Raw genomic sequence first — 15,995 nt, forward strand, 5'->3', positions numbered from 1 at the left:
AATTGGAGCTTACTAGCCACGATGATTCCCCGGACGCAATTGTTTCGCGGTTGTCGAGAGATTCTTTAACTTTGTAGTTTTTTGTTTTATTTCTCATTCACAAAAAAAAATCTGATTTCAACTTTTATAACGTTTTTTAAAAAACTGAAACAAATATGTAAGAATTTAAAATAAATATTTTTTAATTGAAAAATGTGATATTTTAGTAAAACAAACGCACCAGTAGTCTTCCTATAAATTCTTTTATTTTAAAATATAAACATTTAATAGTGATGTTGTTTCAGTGGGAAAAAAATATTGATCTCCTTTTAGCATGTAGAAAAACTTGTTCGTGTAATTGGTAGTTTGTTCGTGTAATGGGTTGGTATTTGGCTTATAAAAAATGTAAAAAAAGTTGAGAAGAGGATGAAGTATTTTTTTTGAAAGTAATAGAACAGATCATTGCTCTCAATATATTTTAACACGATTTTCTATCTCATCACATTTTTTCTATTTCTCTCATATTCATTCTCTTTTATATTTTTTCTCTCATGTTAATGTCTCTTATAAATTACTATCTCTTTCAAGGTGAGCGTGAATGTATGGTGTGAAATGAAAAAAAAAAATCGCCATCATTCTTTGAATATACTTGTGGGTCAATTTGTTTACTTATAGCTGATTTGATCACGTTTACACTATGTGGCAAGAGTTAGATTTATGTAACTTTCGCAATAATATTTTCTTGTAATCTTGATGGTGGAGTGCACAACCAGCATAGCATGATTGTGATCCAGTAGGGACATTGAAAGCTTCTATTTCGTGTGACAGAACAAACTTAATTACCCTTATTATGTATGACATTGACAGCACTTTGCATGATTAAAGTAGGGCAACAAGAAGACAGTGAACGTTAATACTTGCAAGTTTCAATTTGTGTCAAACTATAATTTTTCAATAAAATAATAATTTGCAGCTTGGATTAATTAAGATTGTGCTGAATTGCTTCTCACACCTCTGTTATTTGTCTTGTTCCTCTTTAATCAGTGATGGACACTGAAGATAGAGACTGTTGAGAGCCATGGGGCAAGACCAGGGCCGTGGAGCCCCTTAGGCCGAAAGGCAGCTGCCTAAGGCCCCATAAAAAGAATTAGGCCCAAATATTTTTTGTTAAAAGTACCCAAGATGCATATTACAAACGTAGGAATCAAACAGATTTGACAAAAAAAAAAGGAAACAGGTAGCAATAGCATAATGCCAAAATCCATCACCCAAATACTTGACACCTTTAAATCCTAAACCACATTGGTAGACCATATCAGATCACATTAGGCGCAACAACAATGCAACAGCAACCACAATGTGACCTCAACTGTAATTTAAAACAATGAATTTGGCTCATAAACTCAAGTTTGATCTAGAAAATTCTAATAACTGAGGGTGACTCAGTTAAGTTTGCTTGAAAACCAATATACAAGCCTATTTATGTTCATAAGTGTATGCTAACATCCATTTTAGGCTTGTGCAAACTGATATCCAAACATAGTCTAAATCTTTTCCCATTAATCTGGTTCGCTACAATTCATGCCAACACCAAGGCGTCCAAAAGCTCAAAAGATTCAGGTACCTTCTCTGGTTTGCAAACCATTGAAAGCACAACATCCCATATACCCTCATTGCAAATTTTTCCTTTACTTGTCAAATCACTTAAAACTGTTGATAGCAGCTCAAAATTCCCTTCCTGGCACAACTCACTGACAAATGCATTCAAATTTTTAGAAAGGGGAGCATACCCTTTAAACATCATCTCATCCAAAACAACCACAGCTTCCCGGAACTGCCTCCACCGGCAAAGCCCATCAAACAGTGTACGGTACGTCACAACATCAGGAGCACACCCGCGTCGCGGCATGTCATGAAACAAATCCATTGCTTCACTCCATTTCCCTTCCTTACACAACCAACCAAGAAACACATTGTAACCAATAACATCAGGCTTTACACCTTCCACCCCATCCAAAATCCTATAAGCTTCTTCAAAATTGTTCTCCCTACAATACTCCCCGATCATGACATTACAAGTAACCGAATTCCATTCGCAACCACCCTCCCTCATTTCCTCCAAAACTCGCAACGCCTCCTCTTTCTTCCCTGCCTTAAAAAGTGCATTGATCAAGGTATTGTACAAAGCAGCATCCAGCTTCAACCCTTTCTTCACCATTTCATCCTTGATCCTAAAAGCCCAACTGAGCTCACCAATCTTGCAAACCCCCTTGATCAAGTTGGTGTAAATAGTTACACACCCCTCCAACTTGAACTCCCTAAACATCTCCTCTTTCAGCTCAAACGCCTCGCGCAGCCGCGAATTCTCGCACAGCCTGTGGATTAACGTCCCGAACGTGGCCTGATCAGGGCGGACACCTCGGCTGCGCATTTCATCGAACAGTTCAAATGCACGATCCGCGTGGCCGCGGAGGCAACTCGCCCGGATGAGGATGTTGTAGGTGCAGGCGTCCGGGGCTCCGAACTCACCGGCGCGGGCGGCGAGCTCGGTCACAGCATCGAACTGGCGGCAGGTGAGTAGCGCGTGGAGGAGCGTGTTGAAGGACTTGAGGGTCCGTTGACAGCGGAAGGAGGGGATGGAGAGGAAGGTCTGGACGGCGCGTGAGGGTTGGCGGGCGCGGGCGTAGAAAGTGATGACGTGGCAGAGGAGGGGCTCCGGGACGCGGTGGCGCGTGTCGAGGTGGAGTTGGTGGAGGACTTGTTCCATTTCGGGGAGCATTTTGGCGCGGCCGAGTTTGGTGATGATGAGGTCGTAGGAGAGGAGGGAGTGGCGGAAGGGGCGGTGGTTGGTTTGGGGGTTGGGGTAGAGGAAGAGTTGGAATGCGACGGATGGGTCCTTCTGTGATCGGAGGAGGGAGGAGAGTCTGAAGGGTGATATAGGTTTTGGTGTCGCCATTGAGGAACTTGTGTGTGGAGCAAGTGTAGCTTAGAGAGGGTGCAATTGATTTGCAGGTGATGTAAGGCGCAACCGATAACAAGTTAGAATTTGACACGTTAAGTTTAACTTAAATCGGAAAACATAATTTTAACATCATTGAACTCAACAAAAATTTAAACGGACACTTTATGTTCATATTAAAACAAAGTTTCTTACACTCTGATTCTTGGTAATTCATCTATATGATTCTCGCATCAATGGTCAAACTATGAAGAGAAATGGTCTCGATATTTGAATCCTAGGGAATACACGACATACACTACATATTAAATGTGACCGTGAATTAGTTAAATGTGAAGAATAAAAAAAAAGCGTTTAACAGAAATTTTAAAACTTTCGCAAAATATATGAGCATCTTGTGGTAGTTAGGGCAGGGTTTGAAATCGCCATAAAACATTTGTTTCCCTTATTATATATTTTGCATATTATGGTGTGATCGAAAACTACCACAATCTACGTATAACGATTGGATGGCAGGCACTGTACGGGTTCAACTTTTCAAAAAAAGTTGTATGAGGTTCAAAAATCATTTTTCAAAGAGAAATTTCCTTAATCCAAAATAAAAGAGAAATTTATTTGCCATCAATTTTCCTTTAATTTTATCATTTTTGACTAATTTTATATTTTAAAGTAAAAGTCTATTGAATTCAAAAAGAGTCGAGAAACAAATTATCTTAACAAAGTGCAACGTCAACAATAACAAAAGCAAAGAACAATGTAACACAAGCAAATGCCAAGATAACGATGGACCAAACAAAAGAAATACAACACCCAAGAACAAGAAATCATATAAAACCTGAGACGCCCCATACGTCTCCAAGTGTGATCTTATAAGGTGCTCTACACAAGCCTGAATCGCCTCCCCATTCGTTCTAGAAACACACAAGACCGTAAAACTTCTCAATTGACCTTATATACATGCACTTCCTAATTAACGAAAATATTCTCAGAAAAGTAATAACACGAAAATGCAAGAAGGTGACACCAAAATGAATGTCCATATTTCTAATAAATTAAATTATAAAGTAGTGTAAATGAGATCTCAAACACTCATAATCAAATAAAATAAACCATGAAAGTGATGAATTAATACTTAATAGTATATTTTATAGAGATTAATTTCTATGCACCGACGGTGTAAAAAGTTTTACACTATCAGTCAATCACAACCTTCCATTTCCTATTTTTAGATATTCTTAAATTCAAAATTAATTGTAAGCTAACAAAATGGAGGGATGTGATTGAATGATGGTGTAAAACTTATTTACACCGTCGGTGCATAGAAATTAATCTCTATTTTATAACATCTTTTCCTTTATTAATTAGAATTCATATATAGTTTAACACGCTACAAAACAGCTGATAGATAATTTAACTCCTTTGAAATGTAGTTCATTGTTATGGAGAAACCTCGGTTGGAAAAAGTCTAACCACACTAAATATGATCTTCGAATCTCTAAATTAATTTCATAACAGTCGTCTCATCTGTGATATAATTTGCGAAAATAAAATTAGAATGCATATATTATTAAGGTAGAGACTATTCGCGCCCCCTTTTTTGCTAAGTGAGTCATCCCCAAATATGCAAAAAGACTAAAATACCCTTCAGTAATTTAAATTTTTAAAAAAAAAACTACCTTATCTCTACAAACCCTCCCCCCTCTTTCATCCGTATACCATCTTCCTCTCCCACCCAATTTCAAAAGTTTCAATCCTCACAAATCCACATTAACCCACAACCAAGTCAAGAAGAGGAAGAGAAAGGAGGACAACCAGTAAGAAGAAGAAGTTGAAGTAGAAGAGGAAGAAGGAGACCAAGTCAAGAAGGAGAAACCCACAAAATACAACAACAACCCATAACCCACAAGAAGAACAACAATGTAAGTTATTTCTTACAAGTTTTCGAGGCTTAGGTTGTATTTTGTGTCAAAATTCAGTCCCTCGATTTGATTCTGCCATGGGAGGATGTGTCGTGACTTTCCCGCACTCTAAACCGCGGACAGGTTTTATGCTTACCGCATGTTTAAGTGCGGTTCGCCTGTCAAATTTTTTATGCCTACCGCATGTTTAAGTGCGGTTAGCCTGTCAATTTTTTTTTTAATTCTCTCTGAATTTTCTCTGAATGTTTATAAATTATTTTTTATGTATGCAAACTGTTGTTTATGTTAATAAACTGTTGTTTATGTTAATAAATTGTTGTGTATGAGTATAAATTTTTGTATTTTTAATTTTCAGGCCTCCTAGGAAAACTGCCCGTGTTGTTGGTCCTTCTACTGAACCTACTACTCCACGGGATCGTAGCTCCACTCATGCTTCTAACCGCAAACGGTCATAAGAGGCTAATAGAGGAAGGGGTAGAGGAAGGGGTAGGAATTCTGAACAAGAGCCTGCTGTACAGGATCAGCAGGATGATGAGATTATGGATGATCAGCAGGATGGTGACACTGAGGCGGAGGAGACTAGTGGTGAGGAGGAGACTAGTGGTGAAGAGGAGGCTGAGGAGGATGTCGGTGCTGACCTTGAGGCGGAGTTTGAGGAGGAGTCTGGTGATGAGGACGATGAGAACAGGTTGTGGTATGAGGGAGGTCCGTTTGACCTTTGCTTGTTGACTAAGTATGGCGAACATATAGCTCGTGACATATGGAGGTCATACAAGCGGCCAAATTATGAGACTAGAGGCGTGCTCAAGACCTATAATCATGGGAGGATGTGTCATCCTGTAGTTCATCATGCTCGGTACATAAGGGGTGCGGTGCATGATGCAGGTTTGCGGTGGGTGATGAAATGCACAAGCCCGAGTGTTGACCAGAGCATTATTTCTGCTTTTGTTGAGCGATGGCATCCTGAGACGTCATCTTTCCACTTACCCTGGGGGGAAATGACGATCACACTTGAAGATGTCTCAGCATTACTCCACTTGCCTGTAGAGGGTGAGTTCTTCTCCTTTGGTAACCCGACTAGGGAGGAGGCGGCTACTGCGGTTGCTCAGTTACTTGATGTGGACATTGAGCTTGTGATGAAGGAGTTTGATGCTTGTAGGGGTCCATCTCTTCGCTTTAGCTTTCTCCAAGCTATTGTGGAGAAACACGTAGCGGCCAACAATGAAGTTCCTGCATGCCGAGCTTACATGCTGCGGTTGATTGGCATGACCCTTTTCTGTGACAAGAGCAACACATATATTGGTGATGTGTATTTGTCTCTGTTTGAAGATGTTGAGAATGCATCAAGATGGAACTGGGGAGCTGCCACTTTGGCTTACTTGTATGGTCAGCTCGGGGAGGCCAGCAGGAACGGTGCTAAGTCTGTTGCTGGTTATTTATCTCTTCTGCAGGTATTGTTATTTCTTTGTAATTATTGTTAAAACGTTTGTTGTCATTGTTTTTAAATAATTAGCATCATACTTTGGCATTTTCTCTTTTGCAGTCATGGGTGTTTGCCCACTTCCCCGGATCCTTGTTTGAGCGCAGGGACAACCCTGCCTACACGCCAGACAGGCCCGTTGCACTAACTTGGGAGGCGCTTTGAGGGACTACTGAGGTTGCGCAGAAGAGGATGAACCTGGATACGTTTCCGGCCAGTTCTGTGATTTGGAGACCTTATGTAGAGCATTATGCTCACTGGCCCTTCCCTCAGGTTGCTTTGTATAGGGGATTTATCAGGCATGCCGGGATGATATTCCCATACCTCCCAGATCGAGTCATCAGGCAGTTTGGCCGGATCCAGTATGTGCCAGATCCCCCACCACCGTCAGTTACGTGCCGGGAGTGTGATCGTCGATTTGCGCACTGGAATGATCACATTTGCCATCTGTCGGAAGAAGCTACTTTCCCTTTTCAGACCACTGGCGAATACACTCCTTGGTATATCAAGGTCTCACACCCTTACATGGTCCCAGATGAGTACAAAGGCGACCGCTTCGCATTTCTAGAGGTACTGACACTTGTTTTTGCTATGTGGCTTACATTACGATTATGTGTATGCCTATGTGTATATTGACCTTATATATTGTCATTTCAGAGCCAGTTTGCGGAGCTTGCGTTGTACTCTGGCATTGCGGTTGATCCGATGACAGATGGATCGCCCCCGCCGGGTTCACCGATGTGGGATGCGGTGCACAATATGCATACCATCATCGAGGGAGCAGTGCACGGGAGGGGAAGAAAGGTCAGGGGACGGGACTCGGGAGCTGGGCCTTCAAATTCTGGGCGTTAGATTTAGGGACCTTTGTACTTTTATATTTATTTTGTTGGATAATATTGTTTAATGTTGTTTAATTTCGGATCTTTTGTTATGTTTTGTTGGATAATGCAACTATGTGTGTTTGTTGGATAATTTCGGATCTCGTTGTTATGTTTAGTTGGATAATGCAACTATGTGTGTTTGTTGGATAATTTCGGATCTTTTGTTATGTTTTGTTGGATAATTTGTTTAGCATCATACATTCATGTTATATGAACCAACTGTTATGGTTAGAAATATAGCGCGATACATTCATGTTATATGAACCAAAAGTTTTTCTGCCAAGAAATCACCTTCCTCACTTATAACTGCAGATAGGTTGAAAATATAAACAAATCCGCAGTTATAACCACGGGAAATTGGTGCTATTAAACAGGCTTACAATAGGCTCTTACACAGGGCTCATAACCTACCGCAGTTATAAGTGCGGACAGGTTCAAAATTATAACACTTCCGCAGTTATAAGTGCGGACAGGTTCAAAATTACACATCCGCAGTTATAACCACGGGAAATTGGAACTATTAATGAGACTTACAGTAACCTCGTATTGATGCCTCATGTTGTATGAACCAACCGCTTGTATAACTGCGGACAGGTTGAAAATTTACACACAACCGCAGTTATAACCACGGGAAATTGGTGCTATTAAAGAGGCTTACAGTAACCTCTTACAGATGCCTCATGACCTACCGTAGTTATAAGTGCGGACAGGGTGAAAATTTACACACATCCGCAGTTATAACCACGGGAAATTGGTGCTATTAAAGAGGCTTACAGATGCCTCATGACCTACCGCAGTTATATGTGCGGACAGGGTGAAAATTAATGGCAGTTATTACAGAGGCATGCACAGATTGATTTCCTGTCAGTTATAACAATCCAGAGGCATCACAAGCTATTTAATGAGACAGTTATAAAGTTCAAAGTAATCATCCATTACACGCATATAAATTACAAGCAATTCGTTACAAAACAACTTAATGATCCAACATAATTAATCATCACTAAGGTCAATAATATCACTACATCCTCCATTTTTTTGTTTCAGATAAGCCGCGTATTCTTCAATGCGCTCTTTGTAAGGCTCTTCCCATTTTTTTGCTTCCGGGTGACAGTTGTATGCCCACAAGTGAGCTGTGGCCGGCATTGGATGGCCTTCACGAAGAGTAACCTACAAGCAAAGAAGAGTATAAGCATAAAAGTATAAGTTTTACATATACGTATTATGAAGGATAAAGGATAAGGATTTACCCCAACGAAATGATCTTTATTGACAAGCACAATCGGCATGAATTTGTGTTCTTCCACTAGGTCCGCCTTTCCTTTTAACGGATAAAAAGTGTTGCATCCGGTATTAGCAATAGTGAACACTATGAACTTATATGTTGTGGAAATAAGGTAGGCCATATTTGGTATCATCATCCACTTGTCTTCACCTACGGGCTTAGTATCCTTAACTGTTAGAGCTAAACGCATTTGGTTAACCTCGCTGGCTCCAAACATGTTGATGTACATATTAGCATCCGAATCAAGCTCTGTCAGAAGTTCCCTACGTATAAGTGGCCAATCGTCTTCTGCAAGACCCTTCAACGATGCAACAGATCTATATCCACAGTGGCCATCTCCCTTTACATTTATAAAGTCAACAACGAATGGATGAAACTCATCAGGGATTTGTTTAAGGTAGCGCCGACGTAGGTAACTACTCACAGGCTTCTTATTCTTTGTACACACCATCCGGATCAGAGGACTTTGTACCTTAGAAGCCTTAGAAGCCTTTTGAGACCTAACCTTTGGAGAAGGTTCTTGTAATGGTGTCGTGTTGCTATCACGCCATGAGCCCGGATACTCTTTGTCAATAGTCTCCCATCTACAAGGAATGCGCTTTGTAGAGGTCTCACCACATCCCTTGGCAAACTTCTTGGGCTTGTTAGTGGATCCCATTGGCCTACCCCTTGTTTTCTTCTTTGTTGGAGCGCACATAGAAGTCGTTTCTGGATAAGTAATCATTCTAAGGCTCTCAATGATCGACATTCTAACTCCGTGTGAAGACTCCTCGAACTTGGTTCGTAATTTGTCAAATTCAGACTCAAAACTCAAACCCAATGTTGGATCCAAGTCACGGTCCGAAGAATCCCAAGTCAATTTCCTCCAATGTGGATGAATTGCAAGTAATGGGACAGATTCAAACTTCATGAGCTCACAAGCACATGGTAGTCCATGGGTTCTCCTAAGTACACACTCACAGTATATACCACCAACCCCAATCATGCCAATTTGAGTCTTATCTTTAACAATCATGTGCAATGCGGCTCTAGATACAAACCCGCGCAAATGCTTATAGAACTGGTCATTCACAGAATGCTCTGTGACAAATAAGCTGAGCTGGAAGGACTCCTTTATCTTGTCATGCTGCATGATAATAAGCTTGTTCATCGCAGTCCACGCAATGACCAAGTCACCCTTACTGTCGGACAATAGCTTCTTCAGCTTTGAGTGTGCCCCCTCAACTCTGCGCATGGTATAAACATGAAATCAAAAAAACAGAAAACACTTTGCCAAACATTTTACAGTTGAAGTCAAAAAAGTGAAGGATAGCAACAAATTACCTGTTTGTTGTCGTGCACCCCATGTGCATACAAGTATCAATCTCAAACTTCACAAACTTGCTTCTCAAAGGCAACTAGTTAGTCTCAATGTAAGTCCAGAGCTCACCGGTATTCGACAAAGCACCCACAGCTTTATCATACTCAACCTCGTTGGCAGCATACATCAACCGATTCCATCTATCAGTAATGTCTTCACGCGTCTCAATGTCTTTCACAAGTTTCTTCATCTCGCCAGTTACACTCTTAAGTACATGAAACTGACATAGAAGACAGCGAGCTGCGGGAAAAACAGTTTCCAATGCTTCCATCAAAACTTGGTCTTTGTCTGTAACAAAGACCTTCGGCAGATTGTCCTCATTAATGATCAAGTCTTTTAATCTATTCACAGCCCAAACAACCTCATCCTTTTGCTCATTCTCCATGTACGCAAAAGCAATTGAGTATGTCAAATTTGTCGACGTAACCCCCACCATCTCAAGTAAAGGGATCCTGTACCTATTGGTCTTGTATGTACTATCCAGAATCACAACATGAGGAAACTCATTGAACAAGTGAATGGAATCAGGGTGTGCCTAAAACAAAGATCTGACCACATCAGTACCATCCTGCACCCTAGACCAATGTGCGTATTTGTGTTCTTCCAACAACTTCATCAAGTGTTGCATCTCGGTCAACGATCCCCTCTTCAACCTGTTGTATGCTTGCTTCTCATTGTAAATATGTTTAATTCTAGTCAAGTTGGTTGGGTTGTGTTTCCTTATAGCAATCAAAATATCACTGGCCTTGACCCTTTCTTCGATCATTTCTCCCACCATCGCCTTTTCCTCTGGATTTAGACGACCAACATATGAGTGACCCTGCAAAACCTCAGCAGTGTCATGATTATGGATCCCACTATGCACAAGCACCGTCCACATTTTATCTTTATTACTACGCCTTGCCCTTAGCCTGAATGGACAATTACACTTCTTAGTTCCAGTCCGCTTTCGCTTTAACACCGATGTGGATGGTTTATATTTGCCGCCACGCTCACATCCTAGTGTCATCACGGCCCTCCTTTTGTCAGATTCATAGTCCGACTTCTGAATAATAATAACATAGCCATGCTTTTTACCTACAGCTTTGGCCCAATTAACAAGAGCTTTGGAGGATTCAAAAGCCCACAACATTTAAAAACTCAATTAAGTATACATCGCATGACCTACACATAGTGTATAACTTGTTAAATTGAACAAAACTTACTTGGCTAGTGGTGAAAGCTTTTGTAAGATCCACAGAAGGCACAATCTCCATATTGGGCCTATTTACTTCCTCAGGTATCATTATGCTGCAATCAACAAAATAAGTTCAATCAATCTAAAAATCTTTGTTCTGTCCGCGCTTTAATTTGCGGCAGCACATATTTGCCTTCCACAGTTTAACTGGCGGACCTATTATTCCAACATATCACTTTCCGCACGTATGTTAACGGGAAAATCAATTTTATTTATGTAGTAGCAGTACCAGACCTTAAGACGATTGAAATGACTAAGTTTTTTTCACTTCCGCTAACAAGTTAGCGAAAGGTATAAATTTAACACGTCCGCACGTATGTTAGCGGGAGCGTGTAATTTGTTTCATTACCGCAGTTTTAAGGGCGGGACGAACCAGTTACGTCAGAAAGTCGCGAAATCGCGATGAAAGCTAAAAAAAGCTGAAAAAAGCTCGGAAAAAGGTAAAAACTTACATGGGTAAGCTTCTATTCTTGATTTGAGATCACCCAAAAGAGCTTGGGAGTGGAGGAGTGGAGGAGTGGAGGATTAAGAGGAGAGTGAGGAGGAGGGTGAGGAGGAAGAAGGAGATGGTGTGTGGGAAGTAAAAATTAAATATTACCTTTTTATGTTTTTTTTACTAAGGGCAATGTTGGAATTTTTAAAAAAGGAGATGGCGGACTTAGCAAAACAGGAAGGCGCAAATAGTCTCTGCCTTTTATTAAAGTGGCACATTTTCTCAAAGAAACAAGGTCAGGATCCGGAAGAAGAAGCATATTTCTTTTTTAAACGGTCTCACGCTTATCTCCCTCCTTCTTCTACTCACTCACAAACATACTAACTTTCCCTTCACACCAAAAAAAAAAACTCCAAATCTCCCCACTTTCTCTCTCTACACGCCAAGCATTTTCCGGCGGCAATGGCGGGTTACAGGGCGGACGACGACTACGACTACCTCTTCAAGGTGGTTCTGATCGGCGACTCCGGCGTCGGGAAGTCCAACCTCCTCTCCAGGTTCACCAAAAACGAGTTCAACCTCGAGTCTAAGTCCACCATCGGCGTTGAATTCGCTACCCGCACCTTGAATGTTGACTCCAAAGTCATCAAGTCTCAGATCTGGGACACCGCTGGCCAAGAGAGGTTTTCACTTTTCCCCTCTCTCATGTTCTTCATTTACCTTCAAATGCTGTTCGTAGTTTCAAGCTGAATCTTGTTCATGAATTTTCACTTTATCGATGTTGTCTCAATTTTTGGTCGGTGGATTCAAATCTTGGTTTCTTAAATTAGCAACAACATTTTACCGTAGTTTTAGTTTCCTTAACAAACAAAGAAACATGATTTGGGTGTAGTGTAATTTGTCTACATAGTTTTGAGATTACCATGTTCATCCTGAAATGTTTTTATTTTTTATTTTTATCATTAATGAAAATTTTATATATTTTGTTATAGATGTGCAAAAATAAGATCACAATTTCACATATTGAATTCTCAGTCAATGATTAGGATGACTTTACCCTTTGGAGCCAAATCTATGTAGATGTATTGTGGTATTTCTTAGTTTTTTTTATTGGTTTGTTCATTGATATTTTCTTGATGTTGCATAGGTTACTTAATTTGTTGTGAGCTTAAATCCAAGTCATAGTGTTGTGTTGTTGAACTGCTGGTTGGGTATCTAACTTTAAGCATTGTAGATTTATAAGGATTTGAAATGTTGATATTAGTGGGTTTCTGTTGGCTTTGATCATTTGAAATCTCAGTCAAACAGTAGCATATGTCAAGCATGCAATAGCTAATTTCTAGGGCCTGTTTGTTGCAGAGTGTGTAATCTTTCAAATTCAAAATTTAAACACCTAAGAAAAAGGGAGTAATTTGTTAATGAAATTAAGAGATAGGCAAGGTGGATACTACCACCTTATTGAGTATGTGGGTCTTCAAGTCTCAAATACTCGGTCCAATTCAACCATTGGTTTTGACTTTTGATATCAACAAGACTCTCTCAATGTGCTTAAGAAATTAATCAGCACAGTGAAGACGACTCCACATCTTTACGCGTACCTTAAGACAATGAGTCTGTGTTACTTCACACTTATATTTTTTTATAATCAAGAAATTTTCAACCATGTTGGAGCTTCACCACTCATTTAAATTTCCAACAAAATATTTATAGTTGAAGCAGCTGGGTATTTTATAACTAGTCACCTAATTGATCTTCCCTCTGCTTGGGGGCAGAGAGGTTACCTTTCCTTTTCAAAATAATCAACTTACAAAGAAGTTGTGAACTATTATTATTATGTATATAACTAGCCAAACCTGTAAACTTGAACTTTTCCACCAAATCTCATGCTTCAAACTCACATTTCTCTTTACAGGTATCGTGCAATCACGAGTGCATACTATCGGGGTGCTCTAGGTGCACTTCTTGTGTATGATGTCACGCGACATGCAACATTTGAGAATGTCGACAGATGGCTCAAAGAGCTGCGGAACCACACAGATTCCAACATTGTTGTGATGCTTGTTGGGAACAAATCAGACCTTCGTCACCTTGTAGCTGTATCAACTGAGGACGGGAAGTCCTATGCTGAGAAAGAGTCATTGTACTTCATAGAAACCTCAGCACTTGAGGCTTCTAATGTAGAGAATGCATTTGCTGAAGTTCTGACTCAAATCTACAATGTTGTTAGCAAAAAAGCTGTTGAGGGGGCAGAAAATGGAACTGCATCTGTGCCAGCCAAGGGGGAGAAAATAGATCTTAAGAATGATGTGTCTGCTTTGAAGAGAGTTGGTTGCTGCTCAACCTGAGGCTGTTAAACATAATTGATATTCTACTAAGTATGTTGGCTTTCACTGACGTGTCTTAATTATTGTATTATTATTAGTTTATGATTTTTTTCCCTAGTAATTCATTGAATATGTTTCTTACTCTTAAAAAACTATTATGTGGTCTTACACAATTCTGCTTGACTAATTTTTTATATAAATTGCCTGATGCCTATCTTTTTTTTTTTTGTTACAATGATGCTTAACTTTTGGAAAATAATACTTGTTTATCTTTGATATTTTAATATAAAATAAGCAAAACTGAATGCATAGTTACTGTTGATTAAATTTTGATTATATACATATTTTTAATATCTCACATAAGGGTTTTAACTCAAATTTATTTTGAACTCATTAAAATTTTGGACAACAAATTTTAAACTTTTGAGTAAATATTTAAATTGATCTTGTAAAGATAGTCTTAAGTCAGTCTTTTATTTGAGTTCCTTTTCTGTCCAAATTCTAAGTGTTAGACTAAGTGTGGTGATACAAAGTCTAGCTCCATGAACGAACATATTTCCCCCTTATTGTCTGGGGTATATGTGAGGTTTCAGATTGTCTCTTGGATTCCTGGTTGCTTTGGGGTTATATGATACTTGATGGGTCCATTTAGTGGCTTAATGGTTACCTCAATGGTAGCCTTGATGATTGTCTTAATAACCGTGGAAGTTCAAGCGGCTACTTAATTACGTGTTTCTGGAGTCCACTATCTGAGCTGAGTTTTTGCCCTTTAGGTCTGAGTTTGGAGCTTTCACTCGGGAGGTACACAACCCTCAAAGTCCTAAGTGTTTAACTTAATGGACTTGAAGTTTAACTCCTCCATTAGTCAGAGTTTGGGGCTTTCAAACTCGGGAGTACACAACCCTCCAAGTCCTATATAAGTGTTTAGCTTAATGGACTTGAAGTCTGACTCATCCCTTGGTTCGGGTTAGGGGCTTCCAAACTCGAAAGATACATAACTACAAGTCATAATCGGTTAACGTAATGGACTTGAAGTTTAACTCCTTCATTAGTTCGGGTTTGGAGCTTCCAAACTCGGGAGGTACACAACCATCCAAGTTCTAAGCATGTCATGGTTGAAGGACTTGTAAGATATCATCATTCTGGTGTTGATTTTTGTTGTTGTTGAGTTTCTGCTAACTCTACATGTATCTCAACCTTCATTCCTTGTTTGCATCACTTAAATATAAAGCAGTTGTCTTGGATGAGCTTAATCACGATTTTATTGGTGGTATTCATGGTTTGACTTAACACACAAGATCATGCATGAACTTTGTTATATTACCATAATGACATTGTAAGTATGAGGTATATGATTGTATGAGTTTGACTTTTACGCTTTAAACGACTTCCTTGAGTTCGCGCTTAGAACATAGTTTCTTGATTTGTTGTGTGTGTTGGGTCAGCCACAAAATTCAACCAAATCGTGCGTGGTTTGTACATGTGTTCCAGAGTGATTTATCCAACGTCGTGTTGCTTATTTATACTAATTTGAATTTTTTGATGAGTTGTGCCTTGAAATTTGACTTTTGCCATCTCTCTCGTTTTAGTTTTTCACAACCAAACATAGTATTTTTCAATTAGGTCTTACTGGCTTTTAGTGTGATAGTGCCTAAGATTAATTTAAATAAGCATCTTTCATACAGTAGTTTTGAAGCTTAAGAGTAATTAATTAAATCTTATGACGTCGTTGTGGTGCATAGGAGTATCTTAACTAGGTCCTATGTCTTATGAACACAATTTGTCCAATGCATAAACAAAGACTAAATTCATCACATCAAATAGGTGTTATGCAAAATTATAAAGAATGTGTTACCCATTCTCAACATTCTTGAGTTTATGTTTAATTTAAGCTATAAAATGCAGTTGCCTAAAAAATCAGTTTTCTTAAATTTGTGTATAATGAATCTAAAGAAGAAGAAGCAAAATATGGAAAAGAAAAAGAAAAATCTTAGTTTTAGAGAAAACAATAAAAAAATTCCGTTGCCGGGACTTGAACCCGGGTCTTTCGGGTGAGAGCCGAATATCCTGACCAACTAGACTACAACGGATTGTTGATTGATTTGTAGAACTTAACTATTTTATCGTTACTAAACAGT

The 15,995-nt window shown here is 39.4% G+C and overlaps 4 protein-coding genes and 1 non-coding gene across 5 annotated transcripts; 1 reads left to right on the plus strand and 4 right to left on the minus strand.

The window, feature by feature from the left end:
- Positions 1 to 1,320: 1,320 nt before the first annotated feature.
- LOC130749253 (putative pentatricopeptide repeat-containing protein At1g53330) lies at positions 1,321 to 3,016 on the minus strand. Its single transcript, XM_057602582.1, has one exon. The coding sequence runs from the start codon at positions 2,933 to 2,935 to the stop codon at positions 1,559 to 1,561; it is 1,377 nt and encodes a 458-aa protein (XP_057458565.1). The 5' UTR covers positions 2,936 to 3,016; the 3' UTR covers positions 1,321 to 1,558.
- Positions 3,017 to 8,211: 5,195 nt separating this feature from the next.
- Positions 8,212 to 9,849, minus strand: LOC130742781 (uncharacterized). The gene is made up of 3 exons (XM_057594877.1): positions 9,827 to 9,849; positions 8,469 to 9,729; positions 8,212 to 8,388 (listed from the first exon to the last, which is right to left on the minus strand). Exons 1-3 carry the CDS (start codon positions 9,847 to 9,849, stop codon positions 8,212 to 8,214), a joined length of 1,461 nt encoding a protein of 486 aa, XP_057450860.1.
- A 549-nt stretch (positions 9,850 to 10,398) lies between these two features.
- LOC130742790 (uncharacterized) lies at positions 10,399 to 10,995 on the minus strand. The gene has a single exon (XM_057594888.1). It carries the CDS (start codon positions 10,993 to 10,995, stop codon positions 10,399 to 10,401), a length of 597 nt encoding a protein of 198 aa, XP_057450871.1.
- An 823-nt stretch (positions 10,996 to 11,818) lies between these two features.
- Positions 11,819 to 14,071, plus strand: LOC130748598 (ras-related protein RABA1b). The gene is made up of 2 exons (XM_057601831.1): positions 11,819 to 12,216; positions 13,446 to 14,071. Exons 1-2 carry the CDS (start codon positions 11,996 to 11,998, stop codon positions 13,876 to 13,878), a joined length of 654 nt encoding a protein of 217 aa, XP_057457814.1. The 5' UTR covers positions 11,819 to 11,995; the 3' UTR covers positions 13,879 to 14,071.
- Positions 14,072 to 15,874: 1,803 nt separating this feature from the next.
- TRNAE-CUC (transfer RNA glutamic acid (anticodon CUC)) lies at positions 15,875 to 15,947 on the minus strand. Its single transcript has one exon. It is a non-coding gene; the product is annotated as a tRNA-Glu (tRNA).
- Between the last annotated feature and the right edge of the window lie 48 nt (positions 15,948 to 15,995).

The sequence above is a fragment of the Lotus japonicus genome, chromosome 3 (genome assembly GCF_012489685.1).
Source record: "Lotus japonicus ecotype B-129 chromosome 3, LjGifu_v1.2".
Classification (NCBI taxonomy): Eukaryota; Viridiplantae; Streptophyta; class Magnoliopsida; order Fabales; family Fabaceae; genus Lotus; species Lotus japonicus.

Coding starts and splice junctions, on each gene's coding strand:
- LOC130742781 (XM_057594877.1), bottom strand. CDS start 9,849: ATGGGGTGCACGACAACAAACAG. Junction 9,730..9,826: donor GGGTGCACGACAACAAACAG/GTAATTTGTTGC, acceptor TACCATGCGCAG/AGTTGAGGGGGCACACTCAA. Junction 8,389..8,468: donor ATAAAGATCATTTCGTTGGG/GTAAATCCTTAT, acceptor CTTTGCTTGTAG/GTTACTCTTCGTGAAGGCCA.
- LOC130742790 (XM_057594888.1), bottom strand. CDS start 10,995: ATGTTGTGGGCTTTTGAATCCTCCAAAGCTCTTGTTAATTGGGCCAAA.
- LOC130748598 (XM_057601831.1), top strand. CDS start 11,996: ATGGCGGGTTACAGGGCGGACGACGACTACGACTACCTCTTCAAGGTG. Junction 12,217..13,445: donor GACACCGCTGGCCAAGAGAG/GTTTTCACTTTT, acceptor TTCTCTTTACAG/GTATCGTGCAATCACGAGTG.
- LOC130749253 (XM_057602582.1), bottom strand. CDS start 2,935: ATGGCGACACCAAAACCTATATCACCCTTCAGACTCTCCTCCCTCCTC.